The sequence below is a fragment of the Hyla sarda genome, chromosome 7 (assembly GCF_029499605.1).
Source record: "Hyla sarda isolate aHylSar1 chromosome 7, aHylSar1.hap1, whole genome shotgun sequence".
In the NCBI taxonomy this organism is placed as follows: Eukaryota; Metazoa; Chordata; class Amphibia; order Anura; family Hylidae; genus Hyla; species Hyla sarda.
Window position 1 is genome coordinate 214766023 of NC_079195.1, and position 20753 is coordinate 214786775.

The 20753-nt window shown below is 42.5% G+C and overlaps 1 protein-coding gene across 3 annotated transcripts in view; it reads left to right on the forward strand.

Annotated features, from left to right (window-relative positions):
- ADGRL4 (adhesion G protein-coupled receptor L4) overlaps positions 1-20753 on the forward strand; it is a 190076-nt gene that overhangs the window by 126298 nt on the left and 43025 nt on the right. For all 3 annotated transcript variants that reach the window (XM_056532609.1, XM_056532607.1, XM_056532608.1), the window contains 3 exons: positions 71-267; positions 11006-11185; positions 17996-18199. In XM_056532609.1, coding sequence (XP_056388584.1) covers positions 71-267; positions 11006-11185; positions 17996-18199 — 581 coding nt within the window. The remainder of the gene's footprint in view (positions 1-70; positions 268-11005; positions 11186-17995; positions 18200-20753) is intronic.

Sequence of the window (20753 nt, forward strand, 5' to 3'; positions counted from 1 at the left end):
AATGACAGGCCCCAATGCTCCAGCTTCTGATCTGCTGACAGGTGTCTATATGTTCTTTTATTGATACCAGGTACAGTCAGTATCGTGTTTCTGCGGTATGACAGCATCGGATCTCTCCTTCTATCACCTGAAAACAAGGCAGAAAATGACGATGATTTTGAAGCCAGCGAGATTGTAAATTCCCCCGTAATTGCAGCAGCGATCAACTCTAATCCTTCGACACTTTACCAACTGGAAAAAATCATATTTGTTTTAAAACATTTAGAGGTGGGTACATTTCTGTGTCTTACTAATTGTATTACATTACATTGGAGCAATAGGTTTTATCACCTTGTTTTTTATTGACCTGTTTGTCGTCCATGCTGGGAAAGCGCTGAGAGCATGTGTCAGGCAGATCCATTGGCCTTCGTTCACCGGACGGAGGCCAAATAATAAATACTGTGCGGTACAGGTTTGATGCCTATGGGTGAAAAATGCCACTAAGTACCTTCCATTAAACTTATATAACCAAGGTTTCTGTCCTGATTGAAACCTTGGACTCACGCCGCTAAAGACAGTTTTAAAAGATCCTGTGTGTTAAGCTGCATGCTGCTGAAAGAAAGGTAAGAAACAACAACAATCAACCTAACAATTTTGACAAATTAGAGTCTAAGGCTGAGGCTACACAGTGTAATTTTGTCCACAACAGTAGTCACACAACTATAATTTGCTGCATCACACTCAGCGGACTGAGCTGCATCACACTCAATAAAAGTAAGTTGGGGTACACTTTGTCCCAAAAGTGGCCCAGACTGCAACCCATTAAGAGTGACCTTTAGATAGCTTGTATTGTGCATGGCGGAATATCCAACCGCAAACCATCAAAAGTAGCAGCAGCCTGGAGGACATTATAGAGCAGTATGAACACATAGCTAGAAAAATGGATAGCACTCACCAGAGTTGGTAAAGCCCGGCATCTGTGCCTTCTGCCCTCGCATGTTGCTAACTACTTTGTATCATCTCATGGTGATTGCACAATAAAAGAAGATGTTTTTGCACAGAAGCAAACCGATGAGTGCTATCCATTTTTCTAGCTACATGTTCATATCGTTCAGCTTTTTGTGCTTCATGGGACTTAGCACCTCTGAACTGAGCTTGTGATTTCACGCTCCTAGTTACCAATTCTGATTGCTACAACTGTGGGACATTGATGAGGTGGTCATGTGTAATGCCACACGCATGTGTTTTCCTTATATTATAGAGCAGTATTTGAGCAGTCTAACCTGTAAATCCACCTCTAGGCTGGGACAGAATCCACCAGGGTCTTTATCTGTGTTTCTGTTCCATCACCTCCTCCCCCCTTCATTCATCCCTCCTTTCTTTCCAAAAGACTTCTATGGACAGTGTCGATCCCTCAAAATCTGCCTTTACTCTGCTCTATAGATTTATGGATTACTATGTATATATTACTATATACAAATGTAGAGAGAAACAAGGAATGGCACCACCGTCTTAGCAACGTAACTCAAGGGTTAACTTATCTCAGGTCAGTGCAGCAATGAAAAATACATATAAGAGTCGGCGGTGGATCTGGAAACAAATGACAAAAATAGAAGTGTCAGATAAATGGTCATAGAAGAATGCAAAGATTATCCGCACTCACCGCATAAATAGTGACTCGATGCTCCTAGATAGAGACGCCAACAGATCTGGATAGCAGACGGTGAATAGCGCTCAGATAGTGAGGCGATTACCGGCAATTATGTGCCGATTGCGCTTCTTCCGGCTGGAAGAAGCGCAATCGGTGCGTAATTGCCGGTAATCGCCTCACTATCTGGCCGTTATGCACCGTCTGCTATCCAGATCTTTTGGCGTCTCTAACTAGGAGCATCGAGTCACTATTTATGCGGTGAGTGCGGATAATCTTTGCATTCTTCTATGACCATTTATAAATATATATATATATATATATATATATATATATATATATTCACTTGCACAATTCATTCATGCAAAGTTGTCTGAATGACAGCTACACTTTAAGGCTGGGTTCACACCATGTTTTTGCAATACACTTCCCTTATCAGGTTTTTGATTTAAAAAAATGGATTCCTCAAAACCCGACTAAACTTTATCAAAATGCGTGTACAAATTTTAACCCATATATGGTTTGAAATATGATGTCCGGTTGCATCCGTTTTTTAAGAAAAAAAAATTATATGTTTTTAACTTTTCACTCCATTATGAATAAAGTTTCACTTGTTTGATTGAAATTCCAAGAAAAAAACTGTGCAAAGTAAAAAAAAACATATGGTGAAACCCGCATGGAACCGTACGCATATATACGGTTCTGTACGGTTCCCATTGACTCCCAAAAAAATATGTTTCAATACGTTTTTTCACCCGGACCAAGTACCATGGTAGGCTACGGTTTTGGGTACTGGAAAAAAAATTACAAAACCGTACAGGACGCAAAACGTACACAACCTGATGCATCTTTTGGCATACAGTTTTCAATGGAGAGTCAATGCATACGGTTTTCAATACGGTTCCATACGGTTTTCAGATTGAAAACATATACGGGAACTGTATACAAAAACGTGGTGTGAACCCAGCCTAAGCACTTTAAGTTGCCCATGTTACCAGTATTTTGTCCATGCTCAACAGCTGCAATGTTAGACCTTGAGCAAAGGCAGCGCTCTTTCCCTCTCCCTTAGCAGGTAGTCTCAGCATTATTCAGCAACAGAATTACATCCAGGCTATGCAGCTCTGTAGCGACTATGAGGCAATAAGTCCACTTGGGCATAAGTAGCACCCAGTAAAGTTAGTTCCGTGAATAAAGGAAAAGCTTTCTATGCTTAGGAAACTGTACTGTTTAAATGGGTACTTCGGTGGAAAACTTTTTTTTTTTTTTAAATCAACTGGTGCCAGAAAGTAAAACAGATTTGTAAATTACTTCTATTAAAAAATCTTAATCCTTCCAGTACTTATTAGCTGCTGAATACTACAGAGGAAATTCTTTTCTTTTTGGAACACAGAGCTCTCTGCTGGCATCACGAGCACAGTGCTCTCTGCTGACATCTCTGTCCATTTTAGGAACTGTCCGGAGCAGCATATGTTTGCTATTGGGATTTTCGCCTACTCTGGACAGTTCTTAAAATGGACAGAGGTGTCAGCAGAGAGCACTGTGCTCATGATGTCAGCCGAAAGCTCTGTGTTCCAAAAAGAAAAGAATTTCCTCTGTAGTATCCAGCAGCTAATAAGTACACAGTAGGATTAAGATTTTTTAATAGAAGTAATTTACAAATCTGTTTAACTTTCTGGCACCAGTTGATAAAAAAAAAAAAAAGTTTTCTAACGGAGTACCCCTTTAAAGGCAACGATCAATGGTGATCGCTGCATTTAATCTGTTTTTGCCACAAATCCCTGGCATCTAATGGTCTGATGCAATGTAATTGTGGGGTACAGATAAGTACCAGACTAAGTACAGATAAGTACCAGACTAAGACCCAGGCTTTACCAATAGAGCACTGATCCAATAGAAAATTGATCTATACAAGCAATCAAACGATTGCTTATAAAAGGCCCCTGGGGGGGAACAAAAATTTAAAAAAGTGGTAAAAAAAAAGTTTAAAAAAAAATAACACCCCCCACCCCAATAAAAATTCAAATCACCCCCTTTTTCCCATTTTCCAAGAGAAAAAAAAAATGTGGACAAAATTTTGATTTGGTATCGCCGCAGGCAAAATTTTCTTACCTATGAAGTTATCACATCAAAGGCAACGGCGCAAACACAACAAGTTTTCAAAAAATCTAAACTACAGCTCACAACACAAAAAGCATCTCTGTAGGTGGAGAATTTAAAAATAGGGGTCAAAACCTGGCAATACACTTATTTTTTTTATAATTTTTTCATTCATTTATAGTGAAACAAAACAAAAACAAATTATTTAAATCTGGTATCAGTAGAATACATTTAACACCTCAGGTTTACCATATGGGGGAAAAGCTGAAACAATTATTTTCCCATAAATTTGTGCAATTCCATTTTTTCTTTTTTTTCTGGCTTTGTAAAATAAAGAGTGCCAGTAAAAGGTGCAGCAAGTCCTACAAAATATAAGTCCTAATATAATGGCAGAAAACTAGTGTTGCTCGCGAATATTCGCAATTCGAATTTTATTCGCGAATATCGCATATTCGCGAATATTCGCGAATATAGCGCTATATATTCGTAATTACGAACATTCGTTTTTTGTTTTTTTTTCACAGTGATCATCCCTCTCTGCTTCCAGCTTATGTGGTGTAAGAAGGCTCTAATACTACTGTGTGAGACTGGTGTGCGAATTTCCGCATATGCGAAAATTAACATATGCTAATTTTCGCATATGCGAATTTTCGTTTATGCTAATTTTTGTATATGCAAATTTTCGTATATGTTAATTTTCGTACACGCGAATATTCGCCTATGCGAAAATAAAACGAGAATATGACGAATATTCGCGAATATGACGAATAGTCGTCCATATATTCGCGAATATTCGCGAATTCGAATATGGCCTATGCCGCTCAACACTACAAAAAACATAGGGCAAAAAACAAATTTAGGGGGGGTGGAGGTTGGGAACGGGTTAAAGGAGATATATCATGCAAGAAACTGTATCCCCTATTCAAAAGATAAGGGATAAGTTTTAGATCATGGGGTCTGACCGCTGCCACCCACCACGATCTCCTGCACCGGACCCTGGCTTTCTCTATGGGATACATGAAGGGGCGTGTTGGCCTTCGCTTTGTGCGGGGGGTCAAAACGCACTTGCTCTCCCTGGGAATTGGAGCCAATAGGCTCTCTCATAGAGATACATGGAGGGGCGTGTCGGCCGCCGCTTCATGCTGGGGGCATCACGCCCATGCTCTCCATGGGATTTGGGCGTGTTGACTCCCCGGGACCCATCGCCATCTCCTTCATGGGGCCCTGGCTCTCCCCGGGAATGGAGTGTGTCGACTACCGCACGAAGCGGCAGTCGACACGCTCCCTTCACGTATCTCTATGGGAGAGCCGATTGGCTCTCCCATAGAGATACGTGGAGGGTAGTGTTGCTCGCGAATATTCGCAATGCGAATTTTATATCGCATATTTGCGAATTCGCGAATATTCGCGAATATAGCACTATATATTCGTAATTATGAATATTCTTTTTTTTTTTTTTTCACAGTACACATCACTAGTGTTGAGCGGCATAGGCCATATTTGAATTCGCGAATATTCGCAAATATATGGACGAATATTCGTCATATATTCGCTAAATTTGCATATTCGTAATATTCGCGTTTTATTTTCGCATATGCGAAAATTTGCATAAGCAAAAATTCGTATATGCGAAAATTAGCATTTACAAAAATAAGCGTAAGCGAAAATTCGCACATGCGAAAATTAGTATATGCAAATTCGCATTGCGAATATTCGCGAGCAACACTACACATCACAGTGATCATCCCTCCCTGCTTCCAGCTTGTGTGGTGTAAAGAAGGTTCTAATACTACTGTGTGACACTGACGTGCGAATTTTCGCTTATACTAATTTTTGTATATGCTAATTTTCACATATGCGAAAATAAAACGCAAATATTATGAATATGCAAATTTAGCGAATATATGACGAATATTCGTCCATACATTTGAGAAATATCGCAAATTCGAATATGGCCTATGCCGCTCAACACTAGTGGAGGGGGCGTGTCAGCTGCCGCTTCGTGCGGGGAGTCGACATGCCCAAATCCCATGGAGAGCATGGGCGTGATGACCCCAGCACGAAGCGGCAGTTGACACGCCCCCAGCACGAAGTGGTGGCCCACACGCCCCCTTCATATATCTCTATGGGATACATGAAGGAGCTTGTTGGCCTTCGCTTTGTGCGGGGGGCCAAAACGCACTTGCTCTCCCTGGGAATTGGAGCCAATAGTCTCTCTCATAGAGATACATGGAGGGGCGTGTCGGCCACCGCTTCGTGCTGGGGTCATCACGCCCACGCTCTCCATGGGATTTGGGTGTGTTGACTCCCCGCACGAATGGGAACCCATCGCCATCTCCTGCATGGGGCCCTGGCTCTCCCCGGGAATGTAGTGTGTCGACTCCCGCACGAAGCGGTGGCCGATACGCCCCCTTCACGTATCTCTATGGGAGAGCCGATAGGCTCTCCCATAGAGATACCTGGAGGGGCGTGTCAGATGCCACTTCGTGCGGGGAGTCGACACGCCCAAATCCCATGGAGAGCATGGGTGTGATGACCCAGCACGAAGCGGCAGCTGACACGCCCCCTTCTCTACCATAGAGATATGTGGAGGGGTGTGTCAGCTGCCGCTTCCTGCGGGGAGTCGACATGCCCAAATCCCATGGAGAGCATGGGCGTGATGACCCCAGCACGAAGCGGCAGTTGACACGCCCCCAGCACGAAGTGGTGGCCCACACGCCCCCTTCATATATCTCTATGGGATACATGAAGGAGCTTGTTGGCCTTCGCTTTGTGCGGGGGGCCAAAACGCACTTGCTCTCCCTGGGAATTGGAGCCAATAGTCTCTCTCATAGAGATACATGGAGGGGCGTGTCGGCCACCGCTTCGTGCTGGGGTCATCACGCCCACGCTCTCCATGGGATTTGGGTGTGTTGACTCCCCGCACGAATGGGAACCCATCGCCATCTCCTGCATGGGGCCCTGGCTCTCCCCGGGAATGTAGTGTGTCGACTCCCGCACGAAGCGGTGGCCGATACGCCCCCTTCACGTATCTCTATGGGAGAGCCGATAGGCTCTCCCATAGAGATACCTGGAGGGGCGTGTCAGATGCCACTTCGTGCGGGGAGTCGACACGCCCAAATCCCATGGAGAGCATGGGTGTGATGACCCAGCACGAAGCGGCAGCTGACACGCCCCCTTCTCTACCATAGAGATACGTGGAGGGGTGTGTCAGCTGCCGCTTCGTGCGGGGAGTCGACATGCCCAAATCCCTTGGAGAACATGGGTGTGATGACCCCAGCACGAAGCGGCAGCTGACACGCCCCCTTCTCTACCATAGAGATACGTGGAGGGGTGTGTCAGCTGCCGCTTCGTGCGGGGAGTCGACACGCCCAAATCCCATGGAGAGCATGGGTGTGATGACCCCAGCACGAAGCGGCAGCTGACACACCCCCTTCTCTACCATAGAGATACGTGGAGGTGGCGTGTCAGCTGCCGCTTTGTGCGGGGAGTCGACGCGCCCAAATCCCATGGAGAGCATGGGCGTGATGACCCTAGCACGAAGCAGCAGCTGACCCGCCCTCTCCACGTATCTCTATGGGAGAGCCTATCGGCTCTCCCATAGAGATACGTGAAGGGGACGTGTTGGCCACCGCTTCGTGCGGGAGTCCACACACTCCGTTCCCAGGGAGAGCCAGGGCCCCATGCAGGAGATGGCGATGGGTCCCAATGGTCGGACATCCCCGCGATCCTTTGGATAGCAGAAAAGTTTTCATGCATAATAATTCTCCTTTAAGGCAGAGTAGTTGGTTGGCACCCACCCTGGCACCCACCCAGCTCTTCCTTACCACTATGTGCCTGATTATGCAGTAGGAGACAGTATACGTATGAGTTAAATAGCAGGTAAGAAATCTGTCAGTATTCCTTATCAGCTTAATGGTGATAATAAAAAGAGAATTAAACATATCCCATAGAAAGACTTGAAAGAACGTCGGGGCTGTAAATCTTCCTATCTCTAGACAGGTAAATAAGCCTTATTGAATTAGTACTGGAAGAACTTTCAATGTATATAATTACAGACTTTTCTGCACAATCCGATAATTTCATCAGCCTGGCAGACTATTATAAAGCGGCGTACAGTACCGTCTGCTAAATCAGAACGCGGCGAAATTACAATCGTCTTTAATGCTTAGTAAAAATGAAAACAAGGCTGTTGTCTGTATTCAGCCACAATCAGCTACGAGAGATAAGGGAGTATTAATTCCAGCAGCACGGATGTGCGGAGAGAGGTGTGGATTTGTCTCCTTATTATACCGCTATACCGTATGTGCGCTTCCCTGAAATTTCGGCAATTCCCATTTCGGCAAAGAGGATTCCAGTTATGGCTGTAATTGATGTGACTTATATTTCGTAGGGCGGTTTCTATGGAAACTTGATTGAAGAATTAAAACTTTCTGGAAGTTTAAAAGTGATTTATTCCTGCAGAAACCCTATAGGCGACTATGTTACAGTGAATATGGACTAGGTGGCGGCATAAGGCCAGGTTCACATTGCAATTTGTGCCACTGAGGCATGGATACTTCAGCAGAATCTCAGTATTGGCTGCCAATGTATACAGGCTTGGATCAGTATGGACCCCATTCAGTTCAAAGACCCAAACATGGTCACCAGTGACTGCTTTGGGTTCATTTCCCGAAAGTATCCGGTGTAGCAAACCAGGCTGTTCAGTGCAAAACTTAGATACGCCTGGAAAATGGCCTCAACATAGTTTCTAGGGCCCAGATTTATCAAACTGTGAGAGAGAGAAAGTGGAGGGACTTTCCCAGAGCGACCAATCACAGCTCAGCTAATGAGCTGAGGTAAAGTGAAAGCTGAACTGTGATTGGTCTCTGTGGAAACATCTCTCCACTTTTTCTCTCACACAGTTTGATAAATCTGGGCCCCATAAGTGACTAAATTCGGGTCATTGGATTGAATGAGGTGTGTACCAATCCATTTGGTCAGTACCACCCTCCATTAATTTGCTGACAATGCAGTTCCCTGGAGAGAGGAGTTCTGTGCAGTTTTTTGCCAATAGAAAAAGGAACAGGACCAACTAGAATGGTGCCCCTTCTCGCCATGTCACTGAATAGATTATCCCAGTACTGTGACATCACTGTGTATTATACTAGAACTGAGACACCACTGTGTTCATTATGCCAGTACTGTGACATCACTGTGTGTATTATCCTTGTACTGTGACATCACTGTGTCTATTATCCATGTACTGTGACATCACTGTGTATTATCCCTGTACTGTGACATCACTGTGTATATTATCCCTGTACTGTGACATCACTGTGTGTATTATCCATGTACTGTGACATCACTGTGTATTATCTCTGTACTGTGACATCACTGTGTAGTATCCCTGTACTGTGACATCACTGTGTATATTATCCCTGTACTGTGACATCACTGTGTGTATTATCCCTGTACTGTGACATCACTGTGTATTATCTCTGTACTGTGACATCACTGTGTAGTATCCCTGTACTGTGACATCACTGTGTATTATGCCTGTACTTTGACATCACTGTGTGTATTATCCCTGTACTGTGACATCCCTGTGTATTATCCCTGTACTCTGCCATCACTGTGTGTATTATACCTGTACTGTGACATCACTGTGTGTATTTTCCTTATACTGTGACATCACTGTGTGTAATAATCCCTGTACTGTGACATCACTGTGTATATTATCCCTGTACTGTGACATCACTGTGTATATTATCCCTGTATTGTGACATCACTGTGTATTATCCCTCTGCTGTGACATCACTGTGTGTATTATCCCTGTACTGTGACATCACTGTGTATTATCCCTGTACTGTGACATCGCTGTGTATTATCCCTGTACTGTGACATCACTGTGTATATTATTTCTGTACTGTGACATCACTGTGTGTATTATCCCTGTACTGTGACATCACTGTGTGTATAATCCCTGTACTGTGACATCACTGTGTGTATTATCCCTGTACTCTGCCATCACTGTGTGTATTATACCTGTACTGTGACATCACTGTGTGTATTATCCCTGTACTGTGACATCACTGTGTGTATTATCCCTGTACTGTGACATCACTGTGTGTATTATCCCTGTACTGTGACATCCCTGTGTATATTATCCCTGTACTCTGCCATCACTGTGTGTATTATACCTGTACTGTGACATCACTGTGTGTATTATCCCTGTACTGTGACATCACTGTGTATTATCCCTGTACTGTGACATCACTGTGTATATTATTTCTGTACTGTGACATCACTGTGTGTATTATCCCTGTACTGTGACATCACTGTGTGTATTATCCCTGTACTGTGACATCACTGTGTGTATATTCCTTATACTGTGACATCACTGTGTGTAATAATCCCTGTACTGGGACATCACTGTGTGTTTATTATCCCTATATGGTGACATCACTGTGTGTTTATTATTCCTGTACTGTGACATCACTGTGGGTATTCTTCCTATACTATGACATCATGGTGTGTATTGTATCAGTACTATGACATCACTGTGTTTTATATTACTGTACTGTGAAATCACGGTAGGTATTATTCCTAACTGTGACATCACTGTGTGCATTACACCAGTACTGTGACATTATTGTATTTATTATTCCTGTACTATGACATCACTGTGTTTAATATTACTGTACTGTGATATCACTGCAATTTTTGTATTTATTATCCCCTGTACTGTGGCATCACTGTGTATTACCCCAGTTCTGTGATGTCACTGTAAAAATGATACCAGTATTGTGACACGATTGTGTGTATTATACCTGTAGTTTTACATTACTGTGTGCATTAAACCTGTGAGCCTTAGACTGGAACGTGATGGAATGGGGCCCCATGGCTTGTTTCGCTGTTGACAAACACATGGGTCACACTGCTATACAAACCTGCCGTAGACATCTATGAGGCCATATTGCACCTCTGTATACCTCTGCTTTATGTGGAGGCACACAGAGGGTTTCTATTAGATTTATATAGAATTCAACACATGGGATCCAAAAAAGTATTATCATGCTTCAGGGGACATCATATTATACTAATTTACAAGATATTCCCACCTCATAATACAGTGCTGTATGGGACGCCATAGAGAAGCATATGACATTGTGCATGCCAGGTGTCTCAGACCATGCATATCCATGGGAGATTTTAGGGAAACATGTCGGTAATGTGTCCGTATTGGTATTTTTAAGGAGAAAAAAAATAAAAATTTGTCCATGTCTCTATTTTTTGCAGCTATCTATGGATACAGAAACCGCAAAATGTGCATTTTGGAGTTATGATCCTGAATCACTGTTGGGAGAATGGTCTACAGAAGGGTGTGAGGTGGAATATTCTAATACCAGTCACACATCCTGCACGTGTAACCACCTCACACATTTCGCTATTCTGATGTCACCGATGAGCCACAACAAGGTGAGGATTTGTCATAGAGTTTATGTGTTGTCAAAAAGTCAAGTTTCTTAAACAAATGTAACCATTAATATAAAGTAAATGAAAAGGGTCGTACAAAACTGAAATGAACAAACAGCGCCACTCTCGTATGTGTAACAAAAAAGAAATACAGCACTCCATGGTGTAATAAAAGATAAACCTGTGAGGTACACATAATTACTATAATAACCGCTCACCTGCGGTGGTTGTGTAGCCGCATACACAACAATGGTGATCACGTATAGGTATGGTGTCCGCAGCCGACCGGTAATGCATAGAAATATAGAAGGAGGCTTCAACGGAGGACGCCGGTCTGAGCGTGGCACTGGATACAGAGCATCAAACAAGTGGATAAAAGCAATGGTAGTTTATTCTCCCATCATGCAACGCGTTTCACTGCAACAGCAGCTTCATCAGGCGACAGCCTGATGAAGCTGCTGTTGCAGTGAAACGCATTGCATGATGAGAGAATAAACTACCATTGCTTTTATCCACCTGTTTGATGCAGGATCTGTAGCCTGATGAAGCTGCTGTTGCAGTGAAATGTGTTGCATGATGGGAGAATAAACTACCATTGCTTTTATCCACCTGTTTGATGCAGGATCTGTTGCCTGATGAAGCTGCTGTTGCAGTGAAACGCGTTGCATGATGGGAGAATAAACTACCATTGCTTTTATCCACCTGTTTGATGCTCTGTGTCCAGCGCCACGGTCAGATCGGCATCATTCGTTGAAGCCTCCTTCTATAACTCTCGTATGTGGACTGTGTCTGGTACTGCAGACTCTCAGCCACAGTTATGCTAGCCAGTGAACCAAAGCCAAGGAAAGGATACACTTGTCACCCTCCTCTCTGTATACCCATTCCCACCAAAAGGTTGACTTATGAAGATAGTCCCTTTCTTTATGCCCTATTTGGGCCAATACCTGCTAAGATTTAAAGCAGGTCAGCAGGTTTTAAAGGGGTTTTTAAACCTGTCAGCAGGTTTTAAAGGGGTACTCCACTGCCAAGTGTTCGGAACAATTTTTTCCGAATGCTCGGTGCGGGCTGCGGGGGTCATGGCATCACGGCCATGCCCCCTCAATGCAAGTCTATGGGAGGCCGCCACGCCCCCTCTCATAGACTTGCACTGAGGGGACGTGGCCGTGACGCCACAACCCCCCCAGTCCGCACCCAACGTTTGGAACAAAAATGTTCTGAACGCTGGGGCAGTGGAATACCCCCTTTAACCCAATATCTGTACAGACCTTTCATAAGTTAAAGGGGTTCTCCGGTGCTTAAACATCTTATCCCCTATCCAAAGGATAGGGGATAAGATGCCTGATCGCGGGAGTCCCGCAGCTCATCATGCATGCGGCACCCTGTTTATAATCAGTCCCCGGAGCGTGTTCGCTCCGGGTCTGATTACGGGCAACTACAGGACGGGCAGCAAGTGACTTCCCGCCTGCGCCCCCGTGCGACGTCACGCTCCGCCCCTCAATGCAAGCCTACGAGAGGGGGCGTGATAGCTATCACACCCCCTCCCTTAGGCTTGCATTGCGAGGCGGAGCGTGACGTCACACGCCGCCCTGTAGTCGCCGGTAATCAGACCCGGAGCGAACACGCTCCGGGGACTGATTATAAACGGGGTGCCGCGTGCATGATCACGGGGGTCCCCAGCGGCGGGACTCCCGCAATCAGGCATCTTATCCCCTATCCTTTGGATAGGGGATAAGATGTTTAAGCACCGGAGAACCCCTTTAATTGACCGAGATATCAGAGTTTAAAGAGATATGCAAATTAGGCTTTGAAACCCACTGGGTGTTCCCCTAGAGCCCAGTTCAGCCCCATCACTAGTTAGTTGCTCCCCTGTTAGTCAGCAGGGTAGAGGAGCCGACTAGTGCACATTGGATTGACTAAGGGGGAGATTTATCAAAACCTGTCCAGAGGAAAAGTTGCTGAGTTGCCCATAGCAACCAATCAGATCGCTTCTTTCATTTTTTAAACGGCCTCTGAAATATGAAAGAAGCGATCTGATTGGTTGCTATGGGCAACTCAGCAACTTTCCTTTGGGCAGGTTTTGGTAAATCTCCCCCTAAGTGATGACGAGGCTGAGCTAGGCTGGACTCTAGAGGCCGAGTTGGGCTACAAATCCTAATTTGCATATCTTTTTAAACTGTAATATCTTGGCGCTGCAGGGGTCAATCAACTAGTAAGAGGTATGTGCAGATTCAGGGTCAAAAGCCAGGTCCGCTTTGGGGTCTATTCACACATACAGTATCGGTGCATATTTGATGCGCAGGATTTGAAGCTGTGTTCAGTCAATTAGTATACATTGAAATCTGTAACATAAAATCCTGCGCATCAAATCTGCACAGGATACTGTACGTGTGAATACACCCTTAATGTACACCCTGAAGTGAGCTGATTGGTTGCTATGGGCAACTGAGCAACTTTTCCTCTTGACAGGTTTTGATAAATCTCCCCCTTTGGGGGAGATTTATCAAAACCTGTCAAGAGGAAAAGTTGCCCATAGCAACCAATCAGCTCGCTTCTTTCATTTTTAACAAGGCCTCTGCAAAATGAAAGAAGCCATCTGATTGGTTGCTATGGGCAATTGGGCAACTTTTGCCCTGGACAGATTTTGATAAATCTCCTCTTTAAAGAGGTACTCCCGTGGAAAAATTTATTATTATTATTTTTTTTTTTATCAACTGGCGCCAGAAAGTTAAACAGATTTGTAAATTACTTGTATAAAAAAAAATCGTAATCCTTCCAGTACTTTTTAGGGGCTGTATACTACAGAAGAAATGCTTTTCTTTTTGGATTTCTCTTTTTGCACGACCACAGTGCTCTCTGCTGTCCATTTTTGGAACTGTCCAGAGTAGGAGAAAATCCCCATAGCGAACATATGCTGCTCTGGACAGTTCCTAAAATGGACAGCAGAGGTCAGCAGAGAGCACTGTGGTCATGACATCAGAGAAATCCAAAAAGAAAACAATTTCCTCTGTAGTATACAGCCCGTAAAAAGTACCGGAAGGATTAAGATTTTTTTAATAGAAGTCATTGACAAATATGTTTAACTTTCTGGCACCAGTTGATTAAAAAAAAAAAGGGTTTCCACGGGAATTTTCCACTGGTCTCCCAACAAGGGTACCTCAAGCTGTTGCAAAACTACAAGTCCCAGCATTTCCAGACAGGAATAGAAATTTAAGAATGAAGAATCAATGGGATGACGGATAGAAAGTTCCGAAAAATCCCCCCCCGAAATCCTCCCGCTCCTTTCTTATATCGGATTCTATGAGACTATTGGGAGATATAGTTTAGGTCTCTGAACGTGAATCATAAGAAGCGGATTTAACCGTTTGCTCAGCTTTGCCATAAAGCGCTGACGTCGGCTCCTTCTCTAATTCTATATACCAAGCTTCTAAATAAATAATGATTCTCCATGTTCTCTAATTATTGATCACGTAAAAACCCAATCACAGACTTCATATTATTTTCTCATTGGTGTCTGCAGAGATTACTTTATGCTTAATAGAAATGGATTTGAGGAGACTCCATGAAGTCAATGAGTTTTCATCTATCTCCGCTTTTGCTTACGGCTTCTTTATTCTGCAGTTTCGTAATTTTTCTTCATAGCGTAAGTGCTTTTCCAGCATAAAAATCTACAAAGAATTCATAGTGCGAGGCGATTGTTACATGAGATGAAGAGTCATTGACTGTTGTCCATCTACCTGGGAAGCAAAGCCCGACATGTAAGATAGATAGATAGATCTGTTATGGGCGCCTTACAGTATATGGAAAGATAAGGATTGGGCACCTTAACCCTTTCTGGGAAGTAAGACTTTGCCAGAGGAGTTTGGCGTAAGTTTACGCCCCATCTCTCCATTGAAAATGCATGCACGCTCAGCCATGATGAGCATGCATATGTACATGGAGCTTGTGCAGGACAGCTGAATGAGCATGCAGCCATTCACATCTCTTTCCAGCCCCCTCCAGCCTTTTTGCTGGTAGAAAACAGCTGACGCAAGTCAGTTACGTAATTGGCGTAGCTCCCAATGACTTAACTAGGTGCTACGCAAACAACCAAACCCCCTGAGCGAGGGGCCTGGAAAACAAAAACAGGCAGAAAGAGGGGAAAGGAAACGCCAAGATGGGAAAAGCCCTTTGAAGCGTACCTGTCATATCACAGAAATAATGCTTATATATGTTACTCACTAGGTCATGTAGATGCTTTACTTGTCTTTTTTATGCATCTAACTTCTGTATTTGGTTCACAAATCCCTTTGTTCTGCTGCTTACTTATTCTGACATCCACTGCTCAGGAAGGGGGCATGTCCGAGGCAAACATTGAGCCCACCCTCACTCACCATGCATTTACTTCCTCCCAGAGTCTGCTGTGCTGGGTCTCTTCATCCAATCACTGCAGGCTGCTCTGTAACCCCCTCTTCTCTGTTTGTTGCAGTCTGATAGGACAGGAGAGATCACAGAGAAGTGCAAGTCCAGCCCGTACTTGCCGGACTTTGTCCCAGTCTTAATCCTTCCAGTACTTATTAGCGGCTGAATACTACAAAGGAAATTATTTTCTTTTTGGAACACAGAGCTCTCTGCTGACATCATGACCACAATGCTCTCTGTTGACATCTCTGTCCATATTAGGAACTGTCCAGAGCAGCATATGTTTTCTATGGGGATTTTCTCCTACTCTGGACAGTTCTTAAAATGAACAGAGGTGTCAGCAGAGAGCACTGTGGTAATGATGTCAGCAGAGAGCTCTGTGTTCCAAAAAAGAAAATTATTTACTCTGTAGCATTCAGCAGCCAATAAGTACTGGAAGGATTAAGATTTTTTAATTGAAGTAATGCTGCGCCATTTTATGCTAGGGACGTTAGGGACCCACTCTGGATAGGTGGCCTTGACGTGGCAAGTGGGCTTGTACTTTTTGATCAAAAATGTATACTAACAACCTGGTAGTTTTTGATATTATGCTGAGAAGCAATTAGATCATTATACAAGATTGTAGATGTGCGCTATGTCTGTTTTTCTACCCTAATTTACAAATCAGTTTAACTTTCTGGCACCAATTGATAAAAAAAATCAATTGGTGCCAGAAAGTTAAACAGATTTGTAAATTACTTCTATTAAAAAATCTTAATCCTTTCAGTACTTTTAAGGGTCTGTATACTACAGAGGAAATGGTTTTCTTTTTGGAACACAGATCTCTCTGCTTACATCATGACCACAGTGCTCTCTGCTGACATCTCTGTTCATTGTAGGAACTGTCCAGAGCAGCATACGTTTTCTATGGGGATTTTCTCCTACTCTGGACAGTTCTTAAAATGGACAGAGGTGTCAGCAGAGAGCACTGTGGTCATGATGTCAGCAGAGAGCTCTGTGTTCCAAAAAAGAAAATTATTTCCTCTGTAGCATTCAGCAGCCAATAAATACTGGAAGGATTAAGATTTTTTAATAGAAGTAATTTACAAATCTGTTTAACTTTCTGGCACCAATTGATTAAAAAAAAAAAATCAATTGGTGCCAGAAAGTTAAATCGATTTGTAAAATACTTCTATTAAAAAATCTTAATCCTTCCATTACTTATTAGCTGCTGAATACTACAGAGGAAATTATTTTCTTTTTGGAACACGGAGCTCTCTGCTGACTGCTGACTAGTGTTGAGCAGCATAGGCCATATTCGAATTCGCGAATATTCGCGAATATATGGACGAATATTCGTCATATATTCGCGGATATTCGCATATTCGTAATATCCTCGTTTTATTTTCGCATATGCGGAAATTCGCGTATGCGTAAATTAGCATATGCGAAAAGTGAAATAAATAAAAATTAGCATAAACGAAAATTCGTATATACGAAAATTAGCATATGCTAATTTTCGCATATGCGCAAATTTGCACGCCAGTCTCACACAGTAGTATTACAGTCTTCTTTACACCACACAAGCTGGAAGCAGAGAGGGATGATCACTGTGATGTGTACTGTGAAAAAAAAAACAAAAAAAAACGAATATTCGCAATTACGAATATATAGTGCTGTATTCGCGAATATTCGCGAATTCGCGAATATGCGATATTCGCGAATAAAATTTGCTTTGCGAATATTCACGAGCAACACTACTGCTGACATCATGACCACAGTGCTCTCTGCTGACACCTCTGTCCATTTTAAGAACTGTCCAGAGTAGGAGAAAATCCCCATAGAAAACATATGCCACAGAGGTGTCAGCAGAGAGCACTGTGCTCGTGATGTCACAGAGAGCTCTGTGTTCCAAAAAGAAAATAATTTCCTCTGTAATATTCAGCAGCTAATAAGTACTGGAAGGACTAAGATTTTTTAATAGAAGTAATTTACAAATCTATTTAACTTTCTGGCACCAGTTGATTTAAAAAAAAAAAAAAAGGTTTCCACCGGAGTACCCCTTTAAAGCAGCGTTTCCTAACCAGTGTGCCTCCGACTATTGCAAAACTACAACTCCCAACACGCCCGGACAGCCGAAGGCTGTCCGGGCATGCTGGGAGTTGTAGTTTTGCAACAGCCGGAGGCACACTGATTCGGAAACACTGTGTTAAAGGTATACAGAACGCCAGAAAATGTTCCAAAGGCTGTCCGTGCATGCTGGGACGTGTAGTTTCACAACAGGTTGGACACCACATAGAACAATGTATTCCAGCCCCATATACCCGCTGTATACTCCGGAGCTAATTATACATTTCAGTCAATAGTTAAATCCAGGTCGCGTCGCCCGCTCGGCTCTGACTCATCCTGTTTATTCTGTGTGTTTGTCTCCTCTAGGTGGCCACTCATCACAGCGTCCTCACACGAATCACCCAGCTTGGGATAATAATCTCCCTGATTTGTCTCTCCTTGTGTATCTTTACGTTCTTCTTCTTCAGCGAAATCCAGAGCACCAGGACGACAATTCACAAAAATCTCTGCTGTGCGTTATTCCTAGCCGAGCTGCTTTTTATCATCGGGATAAATATGACCAAAAATAAGGTATATGCTGCACCGGGTAACTTCATCTACATGTGGATGTGCTGGGATGGTTAATATTATGGAATAATATGTGATAGATAGATAGATAGATAGATAGATAGATAGATAAATAGATAGATATGAGATGATAGATAGATATGAGATGATAGATAGATATGAGATGATAGATATGAGATAGATAGATATGAGATAGATCGATAGATATGAGATAGATAGATATGAGATGATAGATAGATATAAGATAGATAGATAGATATGAGATAGATAGATAGATAGATAGATATGAGATAGATAGATAGATAGATAGATAGATATGAGATAGATAGATAGATAGATATGAGATAGATAGATAGATATGAGATAATAGATATGAGAAAGATAGATAGATAGATATGAGATGATAGGTAGATATGAGATAGATAGCTAGCTAGATAAAGCTTGACAAAGGTGGTGTGAGACCACAGAAACGTTGGTTGTTCACTTGGAATAAAACCTTTTTTCACTTGAAACTCCTGGTGTGCTGCAATCGCCCTTCTTTTCTCTCTCTCTCTAGATAGCTAGATAGATAGATATGATGAGACAGATAGATAGAAAGATATGAGATAGATAGATAAATAGATAGATATGAGATAGATATGAGATAGATAGATAGATAGATAGACAGATAGATTTTATATAGATAGATAGATATGAGATAGATAGATAGATAGATAGATAGATAGATGACAGATAGATAGGCGATAAATAGATAGATATGGGATAGATAGATAGATATGAGATAGATAGATAGATAGATATGAGGTAGATAGATATGAGATAGATAGATAGATAGATATGAGATATGAGATAGATAGATAGATAGATAGATAGATAGAAGATAAATAGATAGATAGGCAAATAGATAGGAGATAGATAGATATGAGATAGATAGGAGATAGATAGATAGATAGATAGATAGATATGAGATAGATAGATATGAGATAGATAGGTATGAGATAGATAGGTATGAGATAGATATATAGATAGATAGATAGATAGATAGATAGATACCGTAGATATGAGATAGATAGATAGATATGAGATAGATAGATAGATAGATATGAGATAGATAGACAGAATGATACATAGAGAGATATGGGATAGATGGGTTAGATAGATATGAGATAGATAGATATGGGATAGATAGATAGATATGAGATAGATAGATAGATATAGGATAGATAGACAGATAGATTGATAGACAGGCCTGCAGGAGATGCATAGATAGATATGAGATAGATAGATAGATAGATAGATAAAGAATAGAGATATGTGTGCTGAGCCTGGTGAACTTTAGAAAAAATTTACCGAGCAGAACTTTCTAACTTTGCAATGCTCGGCTCGTGCGAGCTTGGCATCAGCACTATTATTAGCAGAAGGGGTGAAAAACACATGGTGTTTTGGCACCTAAATAAATTAAGTAAGTACTAGGAACACTAAGATGACACCAGTGTAGCCCAGCATACCTTGCAGCTAGCCGCAAGATCACATGACCCCAGGTTCTCCAATCATTGCTTGCATATGTGGCATACAGCTCCCAGGCGAATCAGGAGACAACATAGGGGTGGGTTTCAGAGGCTAATTAAACCCTACGCACTGCATTTATCCAATATTAAGAAGGCTGAGCAAATCATTGGGCAGTGGGCTGACCTCAGACAGTGACTTCCTGTCACCTCCCAGTATTACTGTGTACAGTATTCACCGAGGAAAATAAAATGCCAGGTTAACTACAGCGAGATAAGGTAAACTCCCCAGTACAGGTCACCTGTCTAACCCAGGAAGAAGTACAGTGCTGCCTACAAAAAAATCAAAATAGACAAATCGCCAGGTCCAGATGGCATTCACCCCCGTGTTCTAAAGGAATTAAGTAATGTAATAGACAGACCCCTATTTTAATATTCAGGGACTCTATAGTGACAGAGACTGTTACCCAGGACCGACGCATGGCAAATGTGGTGTCAATATTTAAAAAGGGGTCAAAAGGTGACCCCGGGAATTATAGACCTGTTAATTTAACCTCGGTTGTATGTAAATTGTTTGAGGGTTTTCTAAGAGATGCTATTTTGGAGTATATTGATAAAAATTAATGTATGACTCCATATCAGCATAGTTTTATGAGGGATCGGTCCTGTCAAACTAACCTGATCAGCTTTTATGAGGAGGTGAGCTACAGACTGGACCAGGGAGAATCGCTGGATGTCATATATCTGGATTTTTCCAAAGCATTTGAAACGGTTCCTCATAAACGGTTGGTGCATAAAATGAGAAGGATGGGGCTGGGAGAGAATGTGTGTAAGTGGGTAAGTGAATGGCTCAGTGATAGGAAACAGAGGGTGGTTATTAATGGTACTTATTCTGATTGGGTGACTGTTACTAGTGGGGACCACAGGGGTCAGTATTGGGTCCTGTCCTATTTAATATATTCATTAATGACCTTAAAGAGTGGTTGAATAGTAAAGTAGCAATGTTTGCAGATGATACTAAACTCTGTAAAGCGGTAAACACAATAGAGGAC